Raw genomic sequence first — 14,782 nt, 5'->3', positions numbered from 1 at the left:
TATTAGAAAATAAAATACAGTAATGACGACAAAGAGCATACATTAATGCTTTAAAGTAAATCAATAGACATATTTGCTTACACAAACATACATCAATGGCTGTACAGTAATACCGAGGGAAATAAGGTCCAAATATTTGGCAATTCAACAAGGAAAACGGCAGCTAGTAGTGGCATCAATCCAGCGGTGAGAAAGAACGCTGCTTAAAAAGCTAGCGGGCTAATAGAGACCAAACAGGGGAGGGCATCGCCGAGCCCGCTTCGTTTACCGTTTCTCCGCCTTCTTGAAATGTCAACTGGCGTTCACCCTCGCTTCCTAACGTGAGAGCAATGCTCGAAACTAACAGAAAATAAGCCTGAACGATATATCGTTTAAACATCGCCATCGCGATGTGTGCGTGTGCGATAGTCCCATCGCAAGGACGTGCGATAGTTTTTATTTTTTTAAATCCACATACACCTTGCTTTCTGCTCTGCAGAGCCTCACACGCTCTTTGAACCTCACAGTCACTGCAGCACTTGCTTATTAAAGTTAACGATGTTGGTATCTTTGATATTGCCAAAGAAGCGGACATCACAGCGCAGCAGCTGTCAATCATCGTTTAACTTGTAAAACTGTTTCTGCATGGAAGTCGCTTTGGAATGAATGTGTGTGTGTGTGGAGACGTTTGAGACATAAAATAAATGCCAGAAGTGATCATGAGGAGTTTGTAATTTCTACATGTCCAACAAGAGTCACAGCTAAGGTAGATAAACAGAAGTATTTAATAAAGCCAAGCATTTTTCGACTACAGTACTTTATTCTTGTTCAAAAATGATTTGGTTGGACAGTTATGTTTAAAACTGATCATAATATAACATAACATTTGAAGTGCTTAAAAACATTTATTAATATATATATATATATATATATATATATATATTTATTTGATTTTTAATCATACTTTGGGGAAAAGGTGAGAAAAAAAACATGCCTTATACTGTATGTATCTCTTTCCAATGCTAAATCTGAATAAATACATTGAGCACACACACACAAAAATAAAAATTGGGGGGGCGGGGTGCGCACCTTCGCGGTTTTGCACATATCGCGGCGGGTTCTGGTCCCCATTAACCGCGAAAAACAAGGGATCACTGGTCATTGAGAGTCATCCAAAGTCTTTCCAAACAGCTATTCAAGTCATCTAGTGAAAATTTCTTTTAAAAAAAAAAAAAAATATATATATATATATATATATATATTTTTTTTTTTTTTATATCGCAATATAATATAGCAAACCCCTAAAAAATCGCAGCAATAGTTTTTTCCAATATCGTTCAGGCCTAACAGAAAATAGCACTGGCGTGACGTCAAACAAGTCCGAGTGCAACTATGGAAAGCAGACCACATATATACTGTAGTTTAATGAAATACCAGCTATGCATAGTAATTACTGTAGAGACCATTTAGATTAATTAGACCTAATATAATGTACCTACCATCAATGCTGAGAGTCGGCGGACAAGACACTGTTATGCGACTTAAAAAAATAAATAAATAAATGAATTTAAAAAAAAAAAAAAAAAAAAAAGAACAGAAAAAACAGCAGACGAGACACTGTTATGCGACTTAAAAAAAAAAAGAACAGAGAAAGGTAAGTAAATAAGTCGGGTTCGTCGTAAGCCGGGGACTACCTGTAAAAGCGCTACTAGAACAGCAATGGTTTCAATAAATCAAAAATAAAATTCAGAAATCTTTTTTTTTCCAGGGGTGCAGGTCAAAATAAGGTTGCACACAAATTACTACGAAATATTTTGTTTTACATAGATAACAGTAGTACAGTGGCACCTTGACATACGATTGCTTCGACACACGAGCTTTTCAACGTCCAACGTAAAATTTGACATGCCTTTTGTTTTTACATCAGACAACATGCTCAAAATATGACGATTTATGCCAGTGCCGCAGTTTCTTTGCTTTACCGCAAGATGGACGCACGGCAGATTTTCTTGTAAGAGAAAGCAACAAGGCTTCCAAGAAGGTTAGTGCCGGTGGTGAAAAGTAAAAAGACGCTTACCACTGAAATGAAGATAGAAATGAAAAATATGACCGTGATGTGCGCATTCGTGAACTGGCTCGACAATTTGGCCGTAGAATGTCTATGATCTCGACAGTCCTCCTCCAAACTCCGTTCCACCGTTCGCCAGTCTTTATAAGTTAAGGTGACACTTATTATTGTGGTAACATCACCAAAGAAATCGCCAGCTTCATCTGGTTTTTAATCATTTATTTCAGAACTTGTGCAACACAACACGCCTACTTTCCGCCGCAGTTGACGTCAACAAAAAAAACATCAAAAGAGAAAGTAAAATCTCTCCGGCACCTTTTTCTCTTTGTCACGTTAGTAGAGCTGAAACGAATACTCGAGCAACTCGAGTAACTCGAGTTTAAAAACTGATCCGAGTAATTTTATTCACCTCGAGTAATCGTTTATTTTGACAGCTCTAAGCATCACGTTTTGCTCGGACTACTTTTAATGCAGGACAACGCGCTGATGTCACGTGCGTAGAGGAAGAAGCAAAAAAAAAAAAACTTACTGCAGCCGACAACCGCTACAAACGACGCCGACGTTGCTAAATGCTAGCCCGCACATGCTACGTTAGTTGCAGCTAGCGTCTCTAGTCTCATAGAGATCACATGTAAGTTGAACTAGATGTGCAATGACAGACTAGGCCGCGTCTGGGCAACGTTAGCAAACAGCCGCCATCTTAAAGCAGTAGAGCGCTAAGCGCTAATAAAGAGCACTAAGCGCTAATATATAAGATTAACGTTACTGTCACTACTAGCTCATCTTACGTTAGCCCTGCGGAGGGCTAGGTTTCAATTAATTAAGACCACTTTCGATGCGTGGCTAACGTGTCTTACACACAGGCTTTAACATGACATAGCATTGTGGAGTGATGAGGGTGTCAAATAAAAACTCAATAATGCTAACTATCAATTTTAGCTCAGTAGTCATTGATGGATAAAACACCAAGTAGCATTAGTCCCTAATGTGCTCCAATACAGCCTGTATCATACATTTATTTTGAACAGTGCAAAAACTCACAATCCTATCAGGACTTACAGTTTAGACTAACTTAAAACTTAACTAGAACTTAAAAATGGCTTGACACAAATAGAAATTCAATTGAAAAACCTGGGAAAAAACTAACTTTTAAGTGATGAGTGTTATCAAGCGTAAAGGCATTTTTAGGTATATATATATACAGTATATATATATATACAGTATATATATATATATATATATATATATATATATATATATATATATATATATATATATATATACGTTTTTAAAATAAGATCTAAAGGTTTTTTGAGTGAAAGCAGTGAATTAGTCTTTTTTTTTTCTAATTCTAGTTACGTCTGAGATGCAATTGTTGACTGTTTTCAACAATATACATCAAAAATAAAGACATTGATTGACTGAAAATGATAAAATGTCTTGTTTTCTCATGTATATCTATAATTGCTCTTCACCTAAAAATATATTTGTTTTATCCGATTACTCGATTAATCGATAGAATTTTCAGTCGATTACTCGATTACTGAAATATTCGATAGCTGCAGCCCTACACGTTAGACACGTGGTGCATTCAGGTACTGCATGCAAAACAGTTTGCCACATTAGTACCCAATTCGTTACATTATTTCAGGAATTATTATTATATTATTATTCCGAATTTTATCTATAACCTATTTGTTTTGCTATGTGTATTTGCCATTTATAATAGTACCAGCAGACAATTTAGTGTAGGTTTTCAGGCTATGTAACGAATTAATAGAATTAGAATGTATTCTTATGCGTAAATCCTGCTTGACAAACAAGGTCCTGGAACGAATTAACTTCGTATGTAAAGGTACCGCTATATAAAATAAAGCTTGTCATCCAGTGTGTTAAATTGAGTTACTCCCTTGGTTATGGTATCCTTTACATTTTTGCTGTAACTGGACATTCTCTCAATCCATTTCAACTGGGAAGGTTGGCATTCAATGATCATGTTTCACTGCCATTACACACAATAGGCGTCCAAATCAATTGGATTGGATGTCTATTGCCGTCAATGGCAGACAATGTGTGAATGCTTAAAAATAAAGCAATCTTTATTACCCAATTCCAATCCTCTGAAAATTACATGATCAGGCCCGATTTCCAATCATGTGATCAGATGAAGAAAATCCCTAGTATTTACCCCCATATACGGTAGAATCTGGACCCCCTACACAAATGGATATATTATACCTAAGTAAGAAATCAATTAAACCACGTCTTGCTATATTATTATATAATATGTACAGCATGACATCATTTTTAATCAATAAAATGAACTCATAATACGGAAGTGGTTTATTCAAATTACCAGCACTCAAAATATAAACATACTTAGCAAAGTTAACATTATAGTGATTTCGTAAAATTGTGTTTAGGGCAACGTGTTATCTGAAATAATTCTATTATTAAGTCTATGTTTGCTCTGAGAGAAAAGTTAGACATGATGGTCATGCTAATTTTTTTTATTTTTTTATTTATGTATCGATTTTTCTTTTGGCAGTGCAATCCGCATCAGTCGGAAGGGATGGCACATACTCCTCAACTTCTGCTTCCATACCGCTCTGACCTTCGCTGTGTTTGCCGGCGGCATCAATCGAATCAAATATCCCATCATATGTCAAGCAGTAAGTGCATTCCGTTCCCGTGGGTCTCAATAATACAGCTCAGGAAAGTGGTTAGAAATTTTTATAGAAGTGTTAGGATTGAAATCAGTCTATGACAGAGCAGCTTTTTAAACAACAATAAATTACAGTTCTAGTGGAAGTGGCACATTTGCTTCATGATATTTGAACAACAGAATCAATGTTTGTTGAGTAGCTGAGTGGCCTCGATTTATGACAAGGCGAGGGCACAGTATGGTTTGTTGAGTTTTGTCTGAAGGAATGTGACTGTATTGTCAACATAGAACATTGACCTATACACGATCAAACACCTTTGGGTTGAACTTGGAACTAAATTGTGAGGCAGGCCTTCTCATGCAACATCATGTGACTAACCTCACTTTTGGATGAATAGACAAGCCCACCATACCACTTCAAAATTGTCGACCATTCTCAGCTCCTCTATTTAAAATAGCCAAATGTCCCGATACTTATTTTCATGTTGTATTGGTATGACATTTTTCAGATGATTCTACAGACAAATATATCTGTGGTAAACAGTAAAATGCCTGCTACGGCCTTGCAAGACCCCTTCAACTACTGCGCCACCACTTTGTGTGAATGAAACGACATTAATGCACTTGGAGTACCTTGACAGGGAAATCATTGTGGTCCATTTACAGTGATGGTGAAACAAGAACTCTTACTGTTGGCAGCTTAGTATTTTCTGGAGGAAGATAGCTGCAAAATGGACATTACGCTATGTGAAAAGTGATGGTTTTATATGGACGCACATGTGCTCCATCACTGTCAACAAACAAGTGCGTGTGGTACAGTGGGGCAAATAAGTATTTAGTCAACCACCAATTGTGCAAGTTCTCCTACTTGAAAAGATTAGAGAGGCCTGTAATTGTCAACATGGGTAAACCTTAACCATTAGAGACAGAATGTGGAAAAAAAAAAAACAGAAAATCACATTTTTTTTTTATTTTTAAAGAATTTATTTCCAAATTAGAGTGGAAAATAAGTATTTGGTCACCTACAAACAAGCAAGATTTCTGGCTGTCAAAGAGGTCTAACTTCTTCTAACGAGGTCTAACGAGGCTCCACTCGTCACCTGTATTAATGGCACCTGTTTTAAATCATTATCGGTATAAAATACACCTGTCCACAACTTCAGTCTGTCACACTCCAAGCTCCACTATGGCCAAGACCAAAGAGCAGTCGAAGGACACCAGAGACAAAATTGTAGACCTGCACCAAGCTGGGAAGACTGAATCTGCAATAGGTAAAACGCTTGGTGTAAAGAAATCAACTGTGGGAGCAACTATTAGAAAATGGAAGACATAAAAGACAACTGATAATCTCCCTCAATCTTGGGCTCCATGCAAAATCTCACCCCGTGGCGTCAAAATGATAACAACAACGGTGAGCAAAAATCCCAGAACCACACAGGGGGACCTAGTGAATGATCTAGCACAAAGGCTACTATCAGTAACACAATGCGCCGCCAGTGACTCAAATCCTGCAGTGCCAGACGTGTCCCCCTGCTGAAGCCAGTACACGTCCAGGCCCATCTGCGGTTCGCTAGAGAGCATTTGGATGATCCAGAAGATGACTGGGAGAATGTGTTATGGGCAGATGAAACCAAAATAGAACTTTTTGGGAGAAACACAGGTTCTCATGTTTGGAAGAGAAAGAATAGTGAATTGCATCCGAAGAACACCATACCCACTGTGAAGCATGGGAGGGGAAACATCATGCTTTGGGGCTGTTTTTCTGCAAAGGGACCAGGACGACTGATCTGTGTAAAGGAAAGAATGAATGGGACCATGTATCGAGAGATTTTGAGTGAAAATCTCCTTCCATCAGCAAGGGCATTGAAGATGAGACGTGGCTGGGTCTTTCAGCATGACAATGATCCCAAACATACAGCCAGGGCAACAAAGGAGTGGCTTTGCAAGAAGCATTTCAAGGTCCTGGAGTGGCCTAGCCAGTCTCCAGATCTCAACCCTATAGAAAATCTGTGGAGGGAGTTGAAAGTCCGTGTTGCCCAACGACAGCCCCAAAACATCACTGCTCTAGAGGAGATCTGCATGGAGGAATGGGCCAAAATACCAGCAATAGTGTGTGAAAAGCTTGTGAAGAGTTACACAAAATGTTGTTGCCAACAGAGGGTACATGACAAAATATTGAGATTAACTTTTGGTATTGACCAAATTCTTATTTTCCACCATGATTTGCAAATAAACTCTTTAAAAATCAAACAATGTGATTTTCTGGGTTTTTTTTCCCACATTCTGTCTCTCATGGTTGAAGTTTACCCATGTTGACAATTACAGGCCTCTCTAATATTTTCAAGTGGGAGAACTTGCACAATTAGTGGTTGACTAAATACTTATTTGCCCCACTGTATGTAGTTTTCGTGGTTCTTTCGGTTTTGAAAAAGGACAAGAAATTATGGAAATATGGACATAAACACATGGTCAATGCAGTGTTTTAATATTTATTTATCAGTGCAATAAAACTATAAAACTAAAATGACATTATCTTCCGTTCTACTTGGTCGATTGACTTCAAGTAAAAACGGGCTTGGACCTCAACTTCCGCACTTATAAATTAGACCGACTAGCGGCAGGTGGAATGTTGTAATTACAGCGTGACGAGGCTTCAAAGATGATATTCGTAAACGTGTCGCCACCGACATCTTCGGTGTTAAAGGGTTAAGGCACAACCCTGCCGCTTTTGTCCACCTGCGCCGCTAAAATTCAGCAAAACTGAAAGTTCCCTAGTGTTGCTTTAATGTGTGCTCCTTTGCTCTTTACTTATGAATTACATTATTTTTGTTTTCCCCTTCTGGGATTTGCACGATGAACTAGGAAAAATATTTTCAGCTTTGAACTCGTAAGGTTCTGGGAGTGCGGGAGACCCAAGTGCAAAGACTGGAGGCAAAATGGCAGATAATAGCAGAGTTTATTTTGAAAAGAGAAATTGTGCAGTGATCCGGGAAAGGGTGATAGTTCTAAAGAAGCGTGCGGAATCTGTCTCCTCAGTAGAATTTCTCTGTCACCTCAGCTGAAATGCATAATTACCTGAAAGATAAGAAAAAAAGAAGCATTCCATCAATGCAAAAAAAGTGAGGTCTAAAATTGGAAAAGTGGTCAAAAAGGTCAGTAAACAAGCCATTAAAAACCTCAACAGTGTAGGGAGCTCACATTTGCTAGTCTGGTGCTCTTTAATGGAAAAAAACATTAATTAGATTCCAGTTGGCTGTTTCTAGCTCATCCTTTGTTGACTTTGTGATCAACGTGCTGCTCAGTCAGCCTGGAATATTTAATATTTGCTCAAGATTTCCTGCTAACAATGGCTTTACCGTCAAATGAAAATAGTAAAATCAGAGTTTAAAAGACTACATTATTTGCTGTTATAACATTCTTTAAAACTACAGTGTGTATGGCACTATAAATCACGTTAGTCTGCTGGTCTCTCACAATTGTTTTATTATTATTAATTTAGAAGTTAGCTTGTTTTTTACTACCAATATTTTGTTATTCGCACCTATTCCCCCTTTAGTTGAATTTGTTGTTTTTCTGAAACAGTGCAGCGGTAGAATTCAGTGGAAGTTCTCATTTGATTGCACTTGTTTATCACTACATAATAAGACTGGTAAATATCAGTGGTTTTTGCTGTAATAATAATAACATGCCCTTAGCTTCCATTAAAGCCAATGAAAACAAACTTTCAAAATCTCAAGCTAATAGTACTCAGAATTTTGTTTTATGAACATGCATATCTCTGCACTGCTTCATGATCAGCATACATATGAGGATGGAAACCAGTAAATTACGTTCATTTACCCTCAATATTTTGACTGGCTTACAAATGCCCAAAAGCTTTCATAATTCTCCTTTTTCTTGGTACTAATGAAGCTTTAAAATGTGTGTATACTCCTGCCGACTACCATATCATGCTTAAGGACATATTCAATTAGGACCAGGACTCATACAGTGGTATTAAAAAAGTATCTGAACCTTTTGGAATTTTTCACATTTCTGCATAAAATCACCATCAAATCTGATCTTTGTCAAAATCGCACAGATGAAAAGAACAGTGTCTACTTTAACTAAAACCACCCAAACATTTATAGGTTTTCATATTTCGATGAGGATCGTATGCAAACATTAACAAAAGGGGGGGAAATATGTTAGTGAACCATCACATTTAATATTTTGTGCCCCCCCCTTTGGCAGCAATAACTTCAACCAGAGGCTTCCTATAGCTGAAGATCAGTCTGGCACATTGACCAGGACTAATCTTGGCCCATTCTTCTCTACAAAACTGCTGTAGTTCACTCAGATTCCTGGGATGTCTGCTGTAGTTCACTCAGATTCCTGGGATGTCTGGCATGAATCACTGTCTTTAGGTCATGCCACTCATCTCAGTGGGGTTCAAGTCTGGACTTGCCACTCCAGAATGTGTATTTTGTTCTTCGTAAACCATGCTGAAATTGATTGAAAATATTTTGCCAAAACTTCTGAGGAGTGTCCAAGTACCTTTTTGCGAACATTAAATGAGCAACAATGTTTTTTTTTAGACAGCAGTGCCTTCCTCCGTCGAGTCCTCCCATCAACAGCATTCTTGGCCATAGTTTTACATATACCGTATTGGCCCAAATATAAGACGGTGTTTTTTGCATTGAAATAAGACTGAAAAAGAGGGGATCGTCTTGTATTCGCGGTCTAGACATTATACCAATTCACGATGCTAGATGGCGCCAGATATCATTGAAGCAATGTTCTGTCATGACAGATCTCAGCTACTCTCAAGTTTAACTAGTTTGCATTATTTTTTTTTGCAATTTTTTTACTTATTCAGATTTGTTTCAAGACTACAGTTAGTTAGACTTCACTTTGATGGTTAATGCATTTATTGCAATTTTGTTGTTTTATCACAATAGATTGGTTTATTTACATTTCAAAAACCAGAAGCCATTCATTTACGAATGTGATTGCACTTTAGTTTACATGTTTAAATGTTCAGATATTAAGATTTGAATGAGGCAAAATAACATGCTTTTTCTTTCAAATATATTGTTCTAATCATTTGTTTCGGATGTACTGTAATTATTTTCTGTATGAAAATTAATTTGGTGTTCAAAAAGTCTTTTCTTTTTTTCAAACTTGAGTCTTAAAAAAGAGGGGGTCGTCTCATAATCAGGGCCGTCTTATATTCGGGCCAATACGGTAGTTGAAGCGTGCAGAGATATTGGACTGTGCCAGTGGTTTCTGTAAGTCTGTAGCAGAGACTCTAGGGTTCATTTTTAGCTCTCTGAGTATTCTGCGCTGAACACTTCGCGTCATCTTTGGTGAACGGCCACTCCTTGGGAGAGAAGTAACAGTGCCAAGTTCTCTCCATTTGTAGACAACTTCTCTGACTATCGATTGATGAACATCCAGACTTGGTTTTGTATCCTTTTCCCAGCTTTATAGAAATCAGCAATCCAAGCAATGATGCACATCAGACAATGCTTCTCATCAAGACAATTCTTACCAGGTGTGTGTTTTATAGTGGTCAGGCCAGCTTTAAACCACTCATCAGTGATTGGGCAAACACTGGACTTAAATTGTTTGGTAAAAATTGGTTTCAGTTGCTCTTTCACTATCCTTAGGCAGAGGGTTCACTTACTTATTTTTCCCCCTTCTGTCATTGTTTGCATGCTATCCTCATTGTGTTTGTGTGGTTTAAGCTAAAGCAGACACTGGTTTTAAATCTGTGTGATGTTGACAAAGATCAGATCACAGTTGATGGTGATTCTATGCACAAATGTGAGAAATTCCAGAAGGTTCTGATACTTTTTCATAACACTGTATAAACTACTACGTTGGTCAATAGGCTAAGACTGAAGTAAAGCGATTTGATAGAGCAACTCAGGTTGCTGCAGATGAACTGAGTGGGAATCGAGGGAAAAAATGCTGGCTTTTAATAGTTTCCCATCATCATATATCTCTTCTCCCCTTTTAAATCTATTTTTATAAACTGCCAAAGGCTTTTGACAAAGTTAGATCAATTCTTCCATTCAAACATAATTTATGAATATTCAAACTAGGAGAGTGCAGGTATGCATTACATGACATTCTTCTCACAAGATAGGTGTCAACGTGACTATCATTTATATTCTAATTTGTTATTCTGGCTGCACCCCTGATGTCCTCTAGCGTAACTGATAAGGAGCTGCTCAGTATCCAAATGTAAAACTGCACCAAAATTCTATCAACAACCTTGCACCTATTCAACCTTTTACACTGACGCGCTCGATGGTCTCTTTAATTAAGCACACAGAGCATCAAAGCAGGGAAGCAGTGAGAGACACCCTTGGCATGATATTGATATTTTAAACAGCAGCTCTTTCTTCAGTTTTTGTCTTTAAATTTTACATTATGTGTTAAAGACACTGACCCCCTTTGACAGACATTGACCAGTTAAGACAGTAATTTTAGCGATTTTCCGTCTTTTACCATTTCAGGTCGGGTTCGTGTTGCACTACTCGTCTTTAGCGACCATGCTGTGGCTTGGCGTGACAGCGAGGAACATTTATAAGCAGGTGACTAAGAAGCCTCCACAGAGCCAAGACGGCGCGGACCCGCCAAGACCCCCTAAACAGCCACTTTTGAGGTACACAGAATTCCATGTAATGATCTTGAACCTTACCTTCTTAACTCATTGGCTGCAAATGATGGTGCTAAACATCCAATAAATTTTGACTCAGACAAATACAGTAGATGTCAGCCTCTCCCAGCCAGTCCTTGCAGTTTTAACTTTCATATATGCGTGTCCTACCATTTTGCTCAGTCTGGCACGCACATCACTTCAATAAATGACTTGTTTATTTTAGGGCTGTCAAAATTATCGCGTTAACGGGCGGTAATTAATCACGTTAAAATATTTGACGCATTTAAAGCACATGCTCCTCTCAAACAGATTAGAATAACAGCACGGTGTCATGTCCACTTGTTGTGTATATTTGGTGTTTTGTCGCCCTCTACTGGCGCTTGGGTGCGACTGATTTTATGGGTTTCAGCACCATGAGCATTGTGTAATTATTGACATCCACAATAGTGAGCTACTAGTTTATTTTTTTGATTGAAAATTTTACAAATTTTATTAAAAGGAAAACATTTAGAGGGGTTTTAATACAAAATTTCTCTAACTTGTACTAACATTTATCTTTTAAGAACTACAAGTCTTTCTATCCATGGATCGCTTTAACAGAATGTTAATAATGTTAATGCCATCTTGTTGATTTATTTTTATAATGAACAAATACAGTACTTATGTACAGTATGTTGAATGTATATATCCGTCTTGTGTCTTATCTTTCCATTCCAACAATAATTTACAGAAAAATATGGTATATTTTATAGATGCTTTGAATTTCGATTAATTGCGATTAATTACGATTAATTAATTTTTAAGCTGTGATTAACTCGATTAAAAATTTTAATGGTTTGACAGCCCTAGTTTATTTCAAATATGAACCAAATGATTATTTAGATTTAGATTCAACTTTATTGTTTTAGGGCTGCACCTATCGAATGTTTTAGTAATCAAGTACAGTGGTACCTCGACATACGATCGCTTCGACACACGATCTTTTCGACATCCGACGTAAAATTTGACTTGCCATTTGTTTCTACATCCGACGACATGCTCGGAATACGACGACATGACAGCACTGCAGACGGACGCATGCCTGACTTTCTTGCAGTGTTTTTAATCTTACTTTTAAAAAGTAATTACAGGTACAAATTACTTCTCCCAAAAAGTACCGTATTGGCCCGAATATAGGACGGCCCTGATTTTAAGACGACCCCCTCTTTTCAAGACTCAAGTTTGAAAAAAGACTTTTTGAAGACCAAATTAATTTTTATACAGAAAATAATTTCAGTACATCCGAAACAAATGATTATAACAATATATTTGAGAGAAAAAGCATGTTATTTTGCCACATTCAAATCTTAATATCTGAACATTTAAATATGTAAATTAAGGTGCAATCACATTCGTAAATGAATGGCTTCTGGTCTTTGAAATGTAAATAAACCAATCTATTGTGATAAAAAACAAAATTGCAATAACTGCATTAACCATCAAAGTGAAGTCAAACTGTAACAGTAGTGTTGAAACAAATCTGAATAAGGAAAAACACTGCAATAAAATAATGCAAACTGGTTAAACTTACATTCTTTCTAGTTAAGTTTTAAGCTAGTCTAAATTGTAAGTCCTGATAAGGGTTTGAGTTTTTGCAATGTTCAAAATCAAAATATATGTATAATATGTGCTGCATTGGAGCAAATTAAGCACCAGTGCTATTTGGTGTTTTATATGAATGACTACTGAGCAAAAATTGACAGTTAGCTTTCTTATGTTTTTATTTTACACCCTCATCACTCTACAGCGCTGTTAAATAAAGCCTGTATGAAAGACACGTTAGCCACGCATCGACAGTAGTAATGATTAATAGAAACCTAGCTCTCCACAGGGCTAGCGTTACGTTAGCAAGGTACAGTTACGTTAATCTTATTTATTAGCGCTACGTTAACTTAATTTTACCTTGTCCCGAGTATCGCTCCTCCACTCTCTGAGTAAACCGAGTGCCTTCGGTGGGGCTGCAGCATTGAAGACGTGTTGTAGTGGTATGCAAACCCTGTCATACAGTGAATACATAAAAATGTGTTTGCTTTGGTGTCCAGCTTGAAATGCTACCACACTATCGACATTTACTGCTCTTTATTGGTGCCTTTCTCTTCGCTTTCATCAGCTGCTTCGTCGTTACCTTTATTTCATGTATGGTTTAAATGAAATATATCCACTGCCTCTGTCTTCTTCCTGTTCGTACAGTACGTGATGTCAGCACCTTGTGCCGCATTAAAAGTTGTCCGGGCAAAACGTCATGCTTAGAGCTGGCGAAATTAAACGATTCCTTGAGGCGGGTAAAATTCCTCGATCAATTTTTAAAATCGAGTTAGTAGAGTTATTCGAGTAATTGTTTCAGCTCTAATTGTTATTGCCCACGTACAAGTACAACGTAATTAAATAATATATGAAAACATAGTTGTACTATGACCATATATTACAGAGTCATATGTACATTAAATGCCTTAAGCTATATTCTCCTAAATGTCCAAATTGAGTACTGCTTGTCATTTTCCCTCCAAAATGTCATGTGACTCGTTACAGGAGTGCTGTCAGCATTGCTGCAGCCAGCGTAGTGTTCATTGTGAAGTGATATTCACTTACAGTGTATCACAAAAGTGAGTACACCCCTCGCATTTCTGCAGATATTTAAGTATACAGTGCCTTGCAAAAGTATTCGGCCCCCTTGAATCTTGCAACCTTTCGCCACATTTCAGGCTTCAAACATAAAGATATGAAATTTAAGTTTTTTGTCAAGAATCAACAACAAGTGGGACACAATCGTGAAGTGGAACAACATTTATTGGATAATTTAAACTTTTTTAACAAATAAAAAACTGAAAAGTGGGGCGTGCAATATTATTCGGCCCCTTTACTTTCAGTGCAGCAAACTCATTCCAGAAGTTCAGTGAGGATCTCTGAATGATCCAATGTTGTCCTGAATGACCGATTATGATAAATAGAATCCACCTGTGTGTAATCAAGTCTCCGTATAAATGCACCTGCTCTGTGATAGTCTCACGGTTCTGTTTGAAGTGCAGAGAGCATTATGAAAACCAAGGAACACACCAGGCAGGTCCGAGATACTGTTGTGGAGAAGTTTAAAGCCGGATTTGGATACAAAAAGATTTCCCAAGCTTTAAACATCTCAAGGAGCACTGTGCAAGCCATCATAATGAAATGGAAGGAGCATCAGACCACTGCAAATCTACAAAGACCCGGCCGTCCTTCCAAACTTTCTTCTCAAACAAGGAGAAAACTGATCAGAGATGCAGCCAAGAGGCCCATGATCACTCTGGATGAACTGCAGAGATCTACAGCTGAGATGGGAGAGTCTGTCCATAGGACAACAATCAGCCGTACACTATACAAATCTGGCCTTTATGGAAGAGTG

At 37.6% G+C, this 14,782-nt stretch overlaps 1 protein-coding gene across 8 annotated transcripts in view; it reads left to right on the top strand.

Annotated features, from left to right (window-relative positions):
• LOC130922696 (adhesion G protein-coupled receptor A1) overlaps window positions 1-14,782 on the top strand; it is a 264,480-nt gene that overhangs the window by 226,934 nt on the left and 22,764 nt on the right. For all 8 annotated transcript variants that reach the window (XM_057847627.1, XM_057847628.1, XM_057847625.1 and 5 more), the window contains 2 exons: window positions 4,596-4,719; window positions 11,219-11,367. In XM_057847627.1, the coding sequence (XP_057703610.1) occupies window positions 4,596-4,719; window positions 11,219-11,367 (273 nt within the window). The remainder of the gene's footprint in view (window positions 1-4,595; window positions 4,720-11,218; window positions 11,368-14,782) is intronic.

Source organism: Corythoichthys intestinalis, chromosome 10 (genome assembly GCF_030265065.1).
Source record: "Corythoichthys intestinalis isolate RoL2023-P3 chromosome 10, ASM3026506v1, whole genome shotgun sequence".
In the NCBI taxonomy this organism is placed as follows: Eukaryota; Metazoa; Chordata; class Actinopteri; order Syngnathiformes; family Syngnathidae; genus Corythoichthys; species Corythoichthys intestinalis.
The sequence above is the reverse complement of the archived record's forward strand: the minus strand, read 5'-3'. Positions and strand labels throughout refer to the sequence as shown.